The sequence below is a fragment of the Medicago truncatula genome, chromosome 4, assembly GCF_003473485.1.
Source record: "Medicago truncatula cultivar Jemalong A17 chromosome 4, MtrunA17r5.0-ANR, whole genome shotgun sequence".
Taxonomy (NCBI): Eukaryota; Viridiplantae; Streptophyta; class Magnoliopsida; order Fabales; family Fabaceae; genus Medicago; species Medicago truncatula.
Genome location: NC_053045.1, coordinates 12409513 through 12425488, shown reverse-complemented (window position 1 = coordinate 12425488; position 15976 = coordinate 12409513). Strand labels below are relative to the sequence as shown.

At 33.8% G+C, this 15976-nt stretch overlaps 1 protein-coding gene and 1 long non-coding RNA gene across 3 annotated transcripts; both read right to left on the bottom strand.

Moving 5' to 3' along the window:
* Positions 1 to 945: 945 nt before the first annotated feature.
* Positions 946 to 2509, bottom strand: LOC11437851 (polyphenol oxidase A1, chloroplastic). Its single transcript, XM_039832626.1, has one exon. The coding sequence runs from the start codon at positions 2507 to 2509 to the stop codon at positions 1088 to 1090; it is 1422 nt and encodes a 473-aa protein (XP_039688560.1). The 3' UTR covers positions 946 to 1087.
* Positions 2510 to 3496: 987 nt separating this feature from the next.
* LOC11445909 (uncharacterized) lies at positions 3497 to 6306 on the bottom strand. 2 transcript variants are annotated; one of them, XR_003010910.2, is made up of 5 exons: positions 5991 to 6306; positions 5596 to 5644; positions 4257 to 5024; positions 4069 to 4177; positions 3497 to 3921 (listed from the first exon to the last, which is right to left on the bottom strand). It is a non-coding gene; the product is annotated as an uncharacterized lncRNA (long non-coding RNA). The 2 variants fall into 2 exon arrangements; XR_003010909.1 differs by having other exon boundaries at positions 4257 to 4316; positions 5991 to 6300.
* Positions 6307 to 15976: the final 9670 nt, after the last annotated feature.

Genomic DNA, 15976 nt, shown 5'->3' with positions numbered 1-15976 from the left:
CCATTTCTTTTTATTCGAGCTGTTCTGTCACCTCTAGTATGATTCATACCGGAGAAGAATCTGTTGTATTTGGGAGGATATGCACTTATGAGACGGATAAATCCTTAAGGATAATGACTTCGTCACGCCTTAGGTTATTTAACGGTTGACTATTTTGTAGGTCATCGATGTTCATGATTTTTTGTTTGTTTACTTCATCGTTATCGACTTCAAATCACCACAATTTCAAGAACAGATAAGTTTCCTTGAAATCTCCCTAGATTATTCTCATTAACATAAACTGATTCTTATATTCATATGTTAATTATTATTTATAGAGATAATTTATGTCTAATTTTACAACATGGTCGTCTTAAACACTATCGAGATATTGTTTTAATCTTAAAAATCGATATATGCAAAATTTTGGAGAATCAAAATTTTAGACGCCGAGATTGATTTATACAGAAAGTGAAACCCCTAAAAATATATATGTGGGAATTAGGCCCCTAAAAACTTTAGAGGTCATATTTTAATCTTAAACACTTTCGATTCTGGCAAAAACATAGTCTTTGTAATTCGCTTCGTTCCTTGATACGAGCTCTATTACACAACCCTCAAAGTATTATTAGGTATGAAGGAGTACATGCATATAGTCGATGCACTATTTCAAATTATGGTATGATTTAATATATTAAACGGCACCTTATGAATATGTTTTTAAATTATACAAATGTAAAGCCATATTTACACTGAAATAATCAATATAAATACAAGATACACACACATAAATATATACTGTATTTTACTGTAAGAAATACATATATATTTACTGGTCAACACACGAGCAATATAAATACACACATACATACATATATCAGTGTGGTCCTCCTTCGCCAAACACACACACATATAATCAAAATATATATATATATATATATATATATATATCAAGTGGTCCAAGTTTTCAACTTTCAAGGACTTGTTAATGTTTGTGATTTTAACAAGTCCTTTCCCTTACCATGGAACCAAAGTAACCACAACACTGTCATCATCGTCAGCTCCCAAATCTTCCAGCAAGTCCGTTAATCCAAATCTGCAACTACTATTAATATTCTTCATTATTAATAAACACATCAAACTTTACACGTATTAAATGGCTTAACCACCTTATTTCATCATTAATAAACACATCAAACTTTACACGTATGTTCGTATCAAACTCAATCCCTTTAATCGCTGAAACCTCTTCCTCTTCTTCCTTCTCCTTTTTGCTCCTTTTTGTACTCACAGTATTATCCAAAACCAATGGAAACTTAACATCGTTTCTTGAATTAGTTAAGTTCTCATTGATCTCACTTAGACGAGCTTTACCAGTACCAAAACTATTTCCTTGTGCAACTTCCACTTTTTTTTGTATTTTTTTGCATGGTGTAGGTTTAGCATTTAACCATGGAATATCAACATCTTGGTAAACATAGCCCAATTTTTGTGTGTCAAGACAATCTTTGACATTAACCTTAACGAGATTCTTATTTTCATCATAGAAAAGAAACTCTGATTCTAACCAATCTTTGTCATTGAAATCCTTTCTTTTCCCACCAAGTGTTTTCCATATAGACCATAACCTATCAATATTTGAATGGTGAGAGAAAAAAACAGGATCTCTTGCTGCTGAATAGAAATTTCCCATGTTTTCATGGTTAGGTTGCCTATTATCACCACTCCATGTATGAATTGTATTATGTGGAACATTCTCTATGGAGGGAAATTGCATGCCATTAGGAGCGTCAAAGTTCCAAAATGGTAAAGCAAAGGCTGGATCATTGATCAAACTACCCAAGATTCTCTCATGGAAATAAAGGTACCATCTATGAAAAGGAAAAAAGAGCCAAGAGTTATGAACTTGAAGATCAAGGTTAGGGAAACCAACTTGGGAATATGCACCATCACAATAAGCACAATGGATGTTTGCTTGTTGTATGAAACTACGTGGATCATTGGATGGTAATGCTTTCGTGAGCTCAATGGCTTTCTTGTATTTTTGAAGATATTCGTCATTAACCAAATTTGCTGCTTGTCTTACCCTTAAGGGTTGATTTGATGAAGGAATTTTGTAATCTATGATTTTTGTGGAATTTGGTGGACAACAATTAATATTGTTTGGTTTCCTCAAAAAATTAATATTGTTTGGTGTTGCACCTAAGGGTAGATCCGGTGGACCACATGTGGAAAGGTCAGGTGGGGATATTGGAGAAGCTAGGGCAAAAGGGTTAGTGGTGAAAGTACCACAAAGTCCTCCAAGGCCAATTAGAACATTTCTCCTATTTCCTACAACAATGTTTTGTAGTTCTTGTTCTTCTTTAGGGTTGTTTTGGTTACTAATATTACCACTGAATGTGATCACTTGGCGTCTTGGTAATTTTCTATGTTTAGAAGATTTTTGTTGTTTTTGTGAAAATTGATACATGGAAGAAGAATGGGAAATTTTGATTGTGGATATAATGGAAAGAGGTGAGATAGATGCCATGGTTTAGCTAGGTATATTAATTATTTTTGTATCATGAAGATATAAGACTTTCGTGGATTTTTTATACTGAACTACAATGAAGAAATTTCTTACACTAAGTGAATGAGATGGTCCCTGTTGGTGAATAGTGTGTGTTGTCCAACCATAGTAAATGCATCGAAAGATTTTCTCAACCAATTTGATTTACGCATGCTATATGAACAGGGCCGGACTTTAAGGTGTACAAAACAACTTAATGGAGTTGGGCCTCCCTAAGGTAAGAGCTTAAAAAAACATTTATAGCTCAATAGTACTGCTAAGTACTGCCTCACTAAAAAAAAATCTTTTGAGAACTCTGATACCACACGTAATATTTTTCCTTATTCTCTTTCTCTCTTCTGAAATCAGTACCACGCGTTCCCTCACACCACCACTCCATCAGACTCCCGTTTTCTTCTTCTCCGATTCGATTTTCGACCAGGCAACCACATAACATATAACATTGTATTTGGATGTACCACATATATACGGTACCTTGTATTTATCTTTATACACTACAAGAATTTTGGCTTTTACTGGGGGAAATAAACCCTCAGTAATGCAATATATCCCTCAATAACACACATTAGTGGCGGATTAGTGTCCCTCAATAATACTGGCGTCGGTAATATTACTGACGGAATTTTCCCTCAGTAATGAAGAGATAGTTTTGACAAAGCATTACTGAGGGAATAATCCCTCAATAATTACTAACGGAAAGTTCCGTCAGTAATTATTGAGGGATTATTCCCTCAGTAATGCTTTGTCAAAACTACCTCACCATTTTGTCAAAACCACCTCTACATTACTGAGGGAAAATTCCGCCAGTAATATTTATGGCGAACCACATTACTGTGGGAAAATTTTGTCAGTAATGCATTTTCCACTTTTCTGATAAAATTAAAGAAACAAAATTAATTAAACACAAATAAATTAAAGAAATAAAATTTGAATTTAATAAAACACAAATAAATTAATTAAGCAACACATATCATGATAATATCCGTACAATCCATAATTAGTTTTTCGTACAAAGTCATAAATATTTCAATAATATTCGTATAAACCAGAAAACTAACAAAATAAACTAATTATCATAATATTCGGGCAAATTCGATCGTGATTTTCCGATGATCTCCCACTACCAAGATCTTTCTTGGCAGAACCTTTTCCACCAGCCTTCCCATAAACATCTTTCTAAGGCAGAGAACCTTTTCCACCAGCCTCCACAGAAATTTTTTTGCATCGATTCTTTGGGGCACCGCATAAGAAGACTACAAATAAAAGTATTAGACTACTCAAATCCTTTGGTCCACTGCTCCACTTTCTTGCATCTTCATTTTCATTTTGTATTGCAATTAATGTAGCTGGAGCACAATCTAAAGGTGTTTCTCCTGAATAAGAAGCAGGGAATTAGTGTTTGCATTCATTCAACAATATTTGCTGTCAATTATTATTCAGATATATCTTTAAGATCATTGCAGAGGATCCGGGCTGAAATGGCCATTTGCTGAATTTAAGGAAGGAAAAGTATTTATTACCTTGTGCATTTTTATACTCCAGATTTTCCCCCGAATCCACAAGAATGAAAACTATATCGGTTTGATTGAAAACTGTCGCCTACAGACCTCATTAATTAGCATCCACACCCTGCATTCATAGAAATCCATGAATACTACTTCCCTCAAAAAACAGAACCATAGAGGTGCATCATTTGAAAGAAACAGACCTCATTAAGAAGTTTTTTGACAGCAGCAATGTCACCATTATTTATTGCTTCTCGTAAACCCTGAAAGCACCATGTCAAATACAACGTATGACTTGTAACAACCAAGTTCTCTTTGCACCATGCTATTAAGATAGCATTTGTGATTGAAATGGATTATGTTTTGGCAGAATCTTATTTTAACTTCATGCCTATTGTTTACCATGCTTTAGTGTTGTTAATGTACTCTAAATTGGGCTGCATAAATGCTTCAACATTGCATTGTTGTGTTGTATCTTAATAAGGTGTAAATACCAGGAAGACAAACTTCAATTGTTTAAGGTTATTAAGTGTCAGGGATCATGATTATTGTATAGATGCTAGGAGGTATGTGAGTTAGTGTATAGATCACTTTAGCTTTAAATGTCAGGAAGCTGCAATCTTCATTGTAGAGTTCATGGTTCTGGGGAAATTGTTACAATGCATAAACTTATTATATTTTCTTTTTAGTGGCAAAATATTCCTGACATGCAGTACTGTCATTAGCGTAAATGAGTATAAGGTAACCATTGGCATTTAATCGTGATATGAATAAAGTTTACTATAAATATGAGTTTTTGCAGCAAGTATGAAGTTAGTTCTAAGTGTATTTACTACATTTGAACACAAAGAAACTAAAGTAATAAAATGTGAGCTAAGAGCTAGTGAAGTAGTAAGTGGGACGCCGCTTGCGAACAAGTTAACTTCACTAGTAGGTAGATTATCCCCAAGTACACTCACACTTACGGGTATCTGCAATTAAAATTAACAAGATTATTTCCTCCGTGTAATACTAATTCATTCTTATATGTTGATTTGCACAAAGAAATATATATATATATATATTACTCATGCTATATCCTATTTGATTTGGTTAAAGGATTCTAAGAAGTTGTAAAGTGCTTATTGTTAGTTAAGGAATTCACTGAGACGTAGTCTCACCCTTTATAGTTTTTTAAATTTTCAGAGGAGTAGATATCAAAGGGTAAGGAAAAGGCTGAGTGATACGGATGTTTACTTGAAGATGCTTACCATTTTGCAAAACTGATGTAGTATTCTTTTTGGTGTACATACACTTAAGTAATTAGACAAGTGTACTAAGACTTACTAGTTGCAGCATTGTAAATCATATTCTACCTTTTGTGTACTTGTACTTAATTAACTAGACAAGTGTGCTAAAACTTCCTTGTTGAAGTTATGTAAATCTAATTATCCAATATTAGTTAAAGCATCTTGAATGATCTTCTAGATTTTATTTGGGATGTTTCATTTATTCCCCAAAACACAATTCAATCACAGCGTGATAAGAAAATATGAGACAAACCTTCTAAATCAAAATCCCTCCCAACCTTAAAAATTGTTGCTAGCTCCACCTAAAAGAAAATGAAACAAATTGACAAGAAAAGTGATGAACAAAGATAACATCAAAACAAGCATACCCTAATTTCAATTTGAATTCAAAACTGGAAAAAAAAAATTAAACCTTTATACATAACATGAAAAAGGGTCCCTTAGTTTTGCAATGAATTTAACAGCAAGCATATCAAATTGGGGAAATCAAAACAGTATTTCATGATTTATCCCTTGCAAAATCAATATTGGGGAAATTAAAATTGGGGATTAAACAAGCCTAATAAATTGAGGAAAATCAATATTGTCATCAACCCATTAACAAAAACAAGCATCAAATTGGAGAAGAGAGAGAATCGAAAGGCTTACCTGAGGCAGCAGTGAGGAGACAAGATTTCTGATGCAACGGTGTTGTTGTGTGGTGTTGAACTTGATTGAATCTTGGGTGAGGTTGAGGATGAGAGGCGGAAATGAGATCAGACTTGAGATACAAGGAGGTGTTGAGGTTGAGGGATGTCAGTATCAAAGGCATGCAACTGGCGAAGGTGAAGAGGGGAGGCAGAGATCGGCGAGAGAGAAGAGTGAGGGTGTACCGTGTTTGTGTGTTAAAAAAAGGGTACTGTCGGTTCTTTCAATTCGCCTAACATTAGTGACGGATTAAATTCCGTCAATAATCCAAGGTAGATTGGTCATTAACATTGTCGACGGATTTATCCGTCAATAAAGCATTCTTCTGAATTACTCCTTCCGTCTCACAATAATTGTTTTTTTACCCATTTTTCTTTTTCTCAAAATAATTGTCACTTTAGAATACCAATGCAGCATTTATTATTTTTTTCCATTATAATACATTTATTTATTGAACTTCATCCAACTTAACTACTCCAATAACTACAATTAATAAGGGTGTTTTAGTAAATGATACTAATTTTACCATCAAAATCAACACAATTAATCATTTCCTTAATAATCGTGCATTAACCTTAAATGACTATTATTTAGAGACGGAGGGAGTATTAAGGTTTATTTCGGTAACATTATTGAGGGCTTTCTTTATGATACTAAAGGTTTATTTCGTCAGTAATTACTGATGGTCTAAATTCTTGAGTAATGCAATTTTGAATTGGTTAGTAATTTGGGGAATATTAATTATTTTTGTATCATGAAGATATAAGACTTTCGTAGATTTTTTATACTGAACTACAATGAAGAAATTTCTTACACTATGAGTGAATGAGATGGTCCTTGTTGATGAATAGTGTGTGTTGTCCAACCATAGTAAATGCATCGAAAGATTTTCTCAACCAATTTGATTTACTGGCATGCTATATGAACAGGGCCGGACTTTAAGGTGTATAAACAGCTTAATGAAGCTGGGCCTCCCTAAGGTAAGAGCCTAAAAAAACATTTATAGCTCAATAGTACTACTAAGTACTATGTCACTAAAAAAAAAAATCTTATGAGAACTCTGATACCACACGTAATATTTTTCCTTATTCTCTTTCTCTCTTCTGATATCAGTACCATGCGTTCCATCACACCACCACTCCATCAGACTTCCGTTTTCTTCTTCTCCGATTCGATTTTCGACCAGGCAACCACATAACATTGTATTTGGATGTACCACATATATACGGTACCTTGTATTTATCTTTATAAAAATTTAAATATGACAAAAAAAATACATTTTTATTTTATTACGGGCCTCTTTTCACTTATATAGCCGAGCCTCCGAATTCGTAGGAACGGCCCAGTATATGAATAGTACCATATGGTGATTATTTCAAATTGTGTCGGAACCAAGTTTGAAAGCATGGCAAGTGCTAGAGAAATAGTAAAAAATGGTGCATCAATTGTTGAACATAAAAGAAAAGTACACATTGAATGAACATGGAAGAATAAGTCACTTCTTGCATCTATAAACAAAAACAACACAAGTAGTGTATTACATCAGTAGAGAGTTAGAAAAAAATTCAAAGATAGAATTTTAAAGAATTTTTTTGGGTGTAATTTTGTTGTGAGCGGTGAAAGTTTGTGAGTGTTTGTAAATACATATATTTCCCCTTTTATTATAAAGATATCCAGCAGTCTGGAGATTTGGCATTATTGGCCGAACTTCATTAACAATTTTGTGTGTTATTATTCCGCATTTTCACTTCCACTTAATCTGACTATGGGGAAATTTTGCGTAGTTTCCTAAAAACTGGTATCAGAGCGTATGGCTCAGTATCTCTGTTTTTTTTTTTGTTCGGAAAAGTACTAGTCACATGAATAGTAATTTTTGTGAAGAGTGCAATAATTGGTCAGTGTTACCAATTTGTTCACGGAGGTGTTCTAAAGCATAGTGGTTCACAAAAAATTGTCAAAGAATATCAAGAGGTAGTTAGATTCAAGTGGGAGTCATCGCCGCAGACGAAGGAAAGGTGAAAATCGAAAAGTTTGATGATGGGAACTTTGGATTTTGGAAGATGCAAATAGAAGATTATCTATATCAGAAAAAGCTACATCAACCTCTCACATAAAAGAAACCAGATTCGATGAAAGGTGATGAATGGAACCTTCTCGATAGACAAGCCCTTGGTGTTTGTTATACCTCATCTTTGACCTATTTAACTCGTCTTTTAAGTCGGGTCGTCAGGGAGATTACTTTAATGTACCTCTGTTGGATATTTGTGTGTTGGCTTCATTTCAAATGAGATGTTGGACACGATGTTCCAACATCCTGGCATGGTTCAGTTGACCGGTACCTTGCCTTGTTTTACACACGCGTTTATTTATTTAAGGAATCCACGCCTTAATTCTTGTTGGTCAAGCTGCGTGCTTTTAGTACAGAATCAGATCGTTTGTGATTTCATGAGGGAGTGCTATCTACTTAGGAAAGTTTGGAGGTGATCAGGATGTTCCTAATAATGTGTCTACATATTAGGACTTATCTAGTTCTGATTGATGTGAAACAGATCACCGTTTGTTCTGAAGCCCAACAAGTTGTTCTGACCCGTATTGCTTCAGTATTTAATCAAGACTGCAAGACCTAATGAATTATTGAAGCCGTCATTTGAAGAACAAATCTTTTAGGTTTTTGAGTTTGTATTTGTGAGCCTTTCGTGTATCATCTTGTTGCATGTTTATGACTATGTTTGAGTTGTAATTTGTTCACTACTCTGAAGCTGTGAAGCAAATAGTTAGGTAGTTTGAAGTACTACACCAAAGTTGTTAAGCACGGTTGTAGGAAGTTTTGTTTTGAGGGTAACTTAATCATTGTTTGTATCTGTTCTTTGAGAATCACATGGGCTGTGATTATTTGTAGGGAGTTAGATGGGATCTAAGATCTAGGAGTTCCTAGGTTGAAGTCAATACAGGTAAGTCATAGGTCTTTAGTGTAAACGAGAAGTTTACTGAGAGCTATTGAATAAGGACTGCACTAGTGGATTTCCTTCCTGACTTGGTAACCCCAAAGTAGGTGACGTTGCACCGAACTGGGTTAACAAACTCACTGTATCATTTACTTTCATGTCTGTTGTTTTTACTCTTGTTTATTTTCATTTGTTAGCTTAATGTTCTGAACATTTTACTCAACATCTGAATTATGTGTAACTGTTGTTGGAACATCTCGTAGAAAGTCTTAAGACTAACGTGCCAGAATTTCAACCTCATTAAGTTGATTCCGAAGGCGATATTTTTAAGTTTTTATTTTTATTTTTATTTATCATTGTTTTTAGTTTTTTTAACTTGTTTTATTTTTTATTATTTTATTTATTTCTTTATTTCGTTTTTTACTTTTTTTAATTTAATTTAATTCTGTTTTTATTTTATTTAGTCCATTTTTTGTCCAAAAGGTCCAACGTCCAAATTGTCCTCATTTTGTCCAGATAAGCAGGGTAGAATCATCCAAATGCATTATGTACTCCGGAAATTTTTCCAAAAATGCTCAAATCACCTCTAACCCTAAAAAAATCAGTACCATGATACCAATTTTAGGCCAAGAATCCCACTATATAAAGAGCAGCCATAATCAATCATTGGGACACACATTCCAAGAAGAATCCCTAATTTACAGCCGCCACGAAGAACATAACACAAGAAAATATCCAGTAATCAAGAACAGCAAGAACAACACAAACAATCCCAACAATACAAATTCCTCATAAACTCAAACCAACACAATCCCAGCAACACAAACCATCACAAATCAAAAATCGTATACACAAACATAAAACCATCACAATTCCAAAACTGTTTACACAAACATCAAACTTCGACAGAATCAAAACAGAAAGGTAGAGAGAAGAAGATTTCTTATGCTGTAATTAAAAAATTTAGATCATGCCTTGTCGAAACCCTTTTCTAAAAACTAATCTCAGATTTGAATAGAAGAAGAAAAAGGATTTTCGAAAACAGTTTTTTTTTTTTTTTTTAAAAAAAAAGGGTGTGTTTTATCTTCTGGCACGGCGCCACCGCCGCCTTTTGACGACAGGCGCCGTCATCCCCTTTGGCCGACAGCCACCGTGGCGGTGCTATGAATGTAACCGTAAAATTCACGTTCTTGAAACATCCAACCTTTTCCTCTCAGCAATTGCCACATCAAAATCAATAAACTCACCTATCAAACCCCATCTTCTTGAAACACTTTTCCTCCCAAACATGGAGGGGAACCCCCTAAAGCTTAACCCACACTCTTTTCTTCTTAGCCAACAACTGAGGAGACCAAGGTTTCACTAAAGCAAAGTTAGCTTCCCCACCACTCCTTCTTCCTACATCTTGCTGCCTCCATCCCTCCTTCCATGTTACAATGCAACAACACCATATTATCACCCATGCTAGACATTCTAACACCCTTAAAATCCTCCATGAAAAAACTAGTTTGGACCAAATCTGCCTCCCTAGGGTAATGGAGATACCCAACACAACAACCCTCCAGTTGTTCTAACGCCTCCTCTCCCGGAGAAACCTCCAACTCCGGTACTGCTTCTTCTCCACCATTCTCTCTTCCAACCACAAGACCCAAAACATGTTCGAAAGATTTTCCTTTGTCCACCAAAGAGCTCGACACCATCACCATTATCTCTGATTTACTCACCGTCGGCACCACCTGGGAGTCTCTGTTAAACCGAGCCAGATTAACTTTCAGGCAGCTACCTCCATACCACACCTCATCCAACCTTTCTTCTAAAGCAACTTGGTCCTCTAATTCTTTAAAGTTAACAAAACCTAATCTTCTACCCCTTTTGCTAAGCTTCTTAGGGATTAAGACTTCACCCACATTCCCGAATCTAGAAATCAAACTCCACAGAACTGATGTTTTGACCTCATCAAAAACGTTAGTAAAGAAAAAGGATGTGGTGGTTCGGTCGAGAAAATGAAAAGAGCTACGTTTCTTGGCCGGATAATTCTCTCCCTCTTTTTGGTTCACCCTAGTTGACCCATTGATCAGTCAATAATTAGTTATTTTAATATAATATTTAAGTCTGTTTTATTTATATTTAAGTTTATTTCCTTTTTAGAACTTTTTACTACAATTGCAAGTTGTTATATTTCAGGAACAAATATTCTAAAGATTGAGTCTTGGAGCAAAAGAAAGGAGAATTGGAGCTGATTCGTGCCAAAAATATAAAAGATCTTATACAAAAATATCTGGTGCAAGGATTGAGGACAAAAATATGAATATCTCATACAAAAATATCTTGTGCAAAGAATTTGAAGATCTTGTACCAATATATACAAGAGGTGTGTCCCACTTTAGTCCTTTTTGCTGCTTTTGCTTTCCAGACAAGCTACCTATTAGTTTATTTCTGACCTAAAAACCCTTGATTTCTAGTGATGTATTGCTTAGGTTTTAAGTCGTTATAGACTATAAATAGAGTAGCTAGCTATCATAACAATTCATCTTTTGTTCTTGGAAATAATAAGTGACAATTGTTTCTTTAAATAAAAGTTCACATTTATTTTATGTTCTTCTTCTTATTCTTCTCTTCTATGTCTACAATGAACGTTAGTGAGTAGACTCTTCTTGCCTTGGGATTGTTGGATAAGTCTAATGATATAATCCTAATCAAACCAAGCTTTAAACCCTAATTTTATGTAACCCTAATTTCTAATCTATTTCACCGTTCTTATATTCAATAACAAGTATTAATCGAAGGATCGAAAGATGAAGTTTAATAGTTGTTATTGATTCATCACAAATATTAAGCGAAGGATCGAAAGATGAAGTTTTAATATTGGAACAAGTGAATATAGACAAGGATTGCAAAGGCAGCAAAATAGTCTTTGCAAACCTTGAGACATATAAAGTTTCTTACTTCAAGGATTCTAATAGCAATCAAACCAGCAAAACATGCGTGATTGCTAGAGGAACACCCTCACTGAGACCGAAAGGAGAAGTGATAGGCTAAAGAGAAACTTGTCTTTAAAAATTAGGTCTAACATAAAGTTCTAGGTTTAAGGTTTTGGTTTGTGAAGGGTTTGTCATTATGACGAACCAATAATCCCAAGGCGCCTTTTTATTATTATTGTTATTTTCATTCAGTTAAAAATCCAAACTTTATAATCTCAAATTCTCATCTAATCATTATTTAAAGTTAATTGAATTCATAACTCTATGTCGGAACGATACTCATCTTTTTACTACTTCGGTAGAACCGTGCACTTGCGCTTTTATCCCATCACCCACTTGACCCTTTCCCCCTCTCACTTTCTCTCTCTAGATTCTCTCATGTTTTATTTGTTGTCCAATAATGTAACAAAGTTGTTAATTACATGAAAGTTTTATTTCACTAACATATTTCTAATTTCTTCCTATGTATTCCATTAGAATATTTTAGTTATTACGAAAGGTTATAGTTTGATTACTATAATTTGTTGGAACAAAATGTGTTTAACATTACCCTTTGAGTTTTGATGATAACAAGGTATTAAAAATTGTCAATTGGATATGCTAATATTTGTTCAAGTCTGCAGGACCATAAACAAAATTTTGAATGTCTTAATTAAGCATAGGTTCTGGAAGAACAAATGAGAACAATGGAATTAACAAAAAGGAAGCTTGAGCTGCAAGGAAGCATATGAAGACAAGAGGTTCTGAAGACAAGAAGTTATGAAGACAAGAAGTCCTGAAGAAGCTGGCGTCATCAGAAGCACCTCATCAGAAGCAGTTCACCAGAAGCTGACGTCATCAGAAGTTCTGAAGATCATCAGAAGGTGAAAGACTGAAGACTTCAAGTGTTGTTCAGATGATGGTTTAATAACGCCTGTCATTGCAGAAGACTAGAAACATGAAGCAACGACTAATTCAAAAGATTTTGAAGGCATTGGATGCTTATTCTCTGGAGAACGTTAGAAAAGGACAATTGTACGAAGTGTACAATCACTATCTACACTAATCTGTATTTGTGTCTGCTAGTACAAGAACAACAGTTGTGCCTACACTGGTTTTCCTCCATACTTGGAATGGATTTGAAATTGATACCTCATAGGACAATAACCAAATCAGGCAACAGATCATTGGTGATTTGATCAAACTTCAAACGACTCTTTTTTATTTGCTGGCAATCAACATCGTCTCTTTCACACCTCTATATAAAGGAGTGAAGACTAAGAGAATGGTAAGACTCATACAACAATTTTACAAGTGGCAAAACTCTGCTGAAATTATTTCACATCAAAGTTCACTTAGAATTTCTTATCAAAGTTCATATCTTAGAAATTCTAGAGTCTAAAGAGTCTGTATCTGATTTGTATTGTGAACACCACTGATTGTATATCAAGTGTTCAACCTCAAAAAAATTTCTTTGCAATTCTATTTAAATAGAAGTCTCTTACAGTTGTGCTTGAGCAAAGGAAGTCTCTTGATTATGTTCTTGAGCATAGGAAATCTCTTGCAGTTGTGCTTGAGTAGTTTGAAGTCTCTTGCTAGTTTTAGCAGTGAGTAATTGTAATTAGATATTACATTTTAGTGAACTCTCCTTGGAAGTGCAAGGGGGACATGACTACTTCCGGTTTGTGGAAGGAACCTGTATAATTACTTTGTGTCTTTCTTCTCTCTCTCTTTCTCTCTCTCTCTCTCTCTCTCTCTCTCTCTCTATATATATATATATATATATATATATATATATATATATATATATATATATATGTTTTTATCCGCTGCATTTAGATTCTGAACATCACTTCAGAATCTGAACTCTATCTGCTTCTGAACAGTGATTTCAGTAGGAAAAAACGAAAAAAAAACTAACACAATTCAACCCCCTCCCCCTCCTTCTTGTGTTTTTCTCACCTTCATAATTTATGACCAGTGATTAACAATGTTATAGGCTGGAAATCACAACCATAGCTTCTCGGGTGGCCATTGTGATGACTAAGATCAATAATGTAAGCTAGAGTTTCAACAAAATACAGAGGATATAATCCAAATCATAAATGGACCAAATAATAAGGAATTAACCAACTAAGATATGAGAAATTGTTTTGAGAACATTTTCAGGAAAAAAGTAGAACTCAACTAGACAAATCAAAAAATTTAACTGAATAGCAAGATTTCAAGTCAAACACATGCGAAAGTCATAACTACACAATTTTTTATATAAATGTTACTACTTTTAAAGACTTAAACAATGCCTCAAAGACACTTGTTAGCATTTCTCTATTTTTAAAACAAATTTGATCCTCTTCTTTCCTCTCCTAACTCGCGCTATCTCTCTTAATTTCAATTTCCTTTATAATACTATACTTTTAATGGGATCAACATGCAATAAAGCACAATTTATCAGTGGGGTCAAAGGTCGTACACTTTTCACTACTGCATAACAGAGTTTTTGCATCAGTTGAAAATGAGTTTTCATATCAGTTTACAACCGATGTAAGGTGACATGATGTGGTAAATCTACATCCTTTCACATCGGGTTTCGACTGTTGTGAAATCTTGTTTTTTACATCAGGTCTCTCTTCCACAGTTGTAATAGACGCACATTAAAATTGAACAACGAGGTTTTCACATCAGCTTTCAAAACCACTGTTGTGAAATCATTTTTTTAAATGGCTTTACAAATAAGTTTGACACGTGCTCTTTTCTTTTATGTTAATAAAATGAAAACAAATATGGATAATTTTCATGCCAAAAAGGAAGTTATATTATCTAATTTGATATTACATAATCAACCATCAACTTTCAACATCAATATTCAAATATATATAAAAAAAAAAAGACATATGAATATAATATAGCTGGAAATATTCCAATAAAATATATATGGTTTGGGTAGGGCTTGAAAAGCTTCCAAAGTAATTGCTCAGAGTATAACCTAATCTAACACCACTTACACAACCACCATGCTCATATGTTCCAATTGCCTTTGTTAAGATATCATCACGTCCTTGTGAAACAAAGGTGTCTTTGGTAGTCTCTTCAACCAGAGAATCCTACATATTTTAAAAATAATAATAATGGTTTAATAAATAGTGCAAGCAGAAGTAACAATCACTAAATAGAATGAACTGATGGTTGTCCCTTTTGTTTAATAGTGCAAGCAAGCAGAAGTAACAGTCTCTGTTTTTTTTTTTACAAATTATGAAAATAAGGAAATAAACTATGACACCTAAATATGAATGACTTTGTTGATGGTCTGCAATGCAATAGCCTTGGTCATGTTAAGAGAGTCAGATTCCACAATTAATTAAGCTCAAGAAAAGTAAATCCTTTGCAAATTGTATGCCCTTCTTTAACGCCAACGCTTTTGCCTAATCCGAATCATTCTGAACTAGTTTTTCCTAATAACTTGCAGCAAATAATTGCAATTAGGAGTTTTGTTGTCGTGCCTCACTTTAAAAACTAATTCAAGTGAAATTTTTAAGGGATCGCCAAACCACTTGTGACACAACATAGTTAGTAATGTATTATTTCGATTTTTTTTATATATAACCGGGGCTTTTAATATAATGTAATACAAGATAATGTAATAAACCAATTAAGAGTTTTAAGATGCCAACGTTGGGTACCAAAATAATGTAATAAATTCCTTCAAAAAGAAATAAAAAATAATGTAATAAACAAAATCATTCAAACTTAAAGTCGTTTGATATAAAAATAAAATAAAATTCATGACATTAAATGATTGGATAATTGCTACATATATCCAACAAAATCTTAAGAGTATCCAAGTGTTTACCTTATTATTTCATTATTAATAAAATATGTAGATAATTCACAAAGACATTAACTTTTTTTTATTTCTAAAAAAAAGACATTATTTTATTCTTAAATAATACAAATGTAACGCCATATATATATTTATCGGTCAACACACGAGCAATATATACACACACACTACCATACATCCATATATATATATATATCAAGT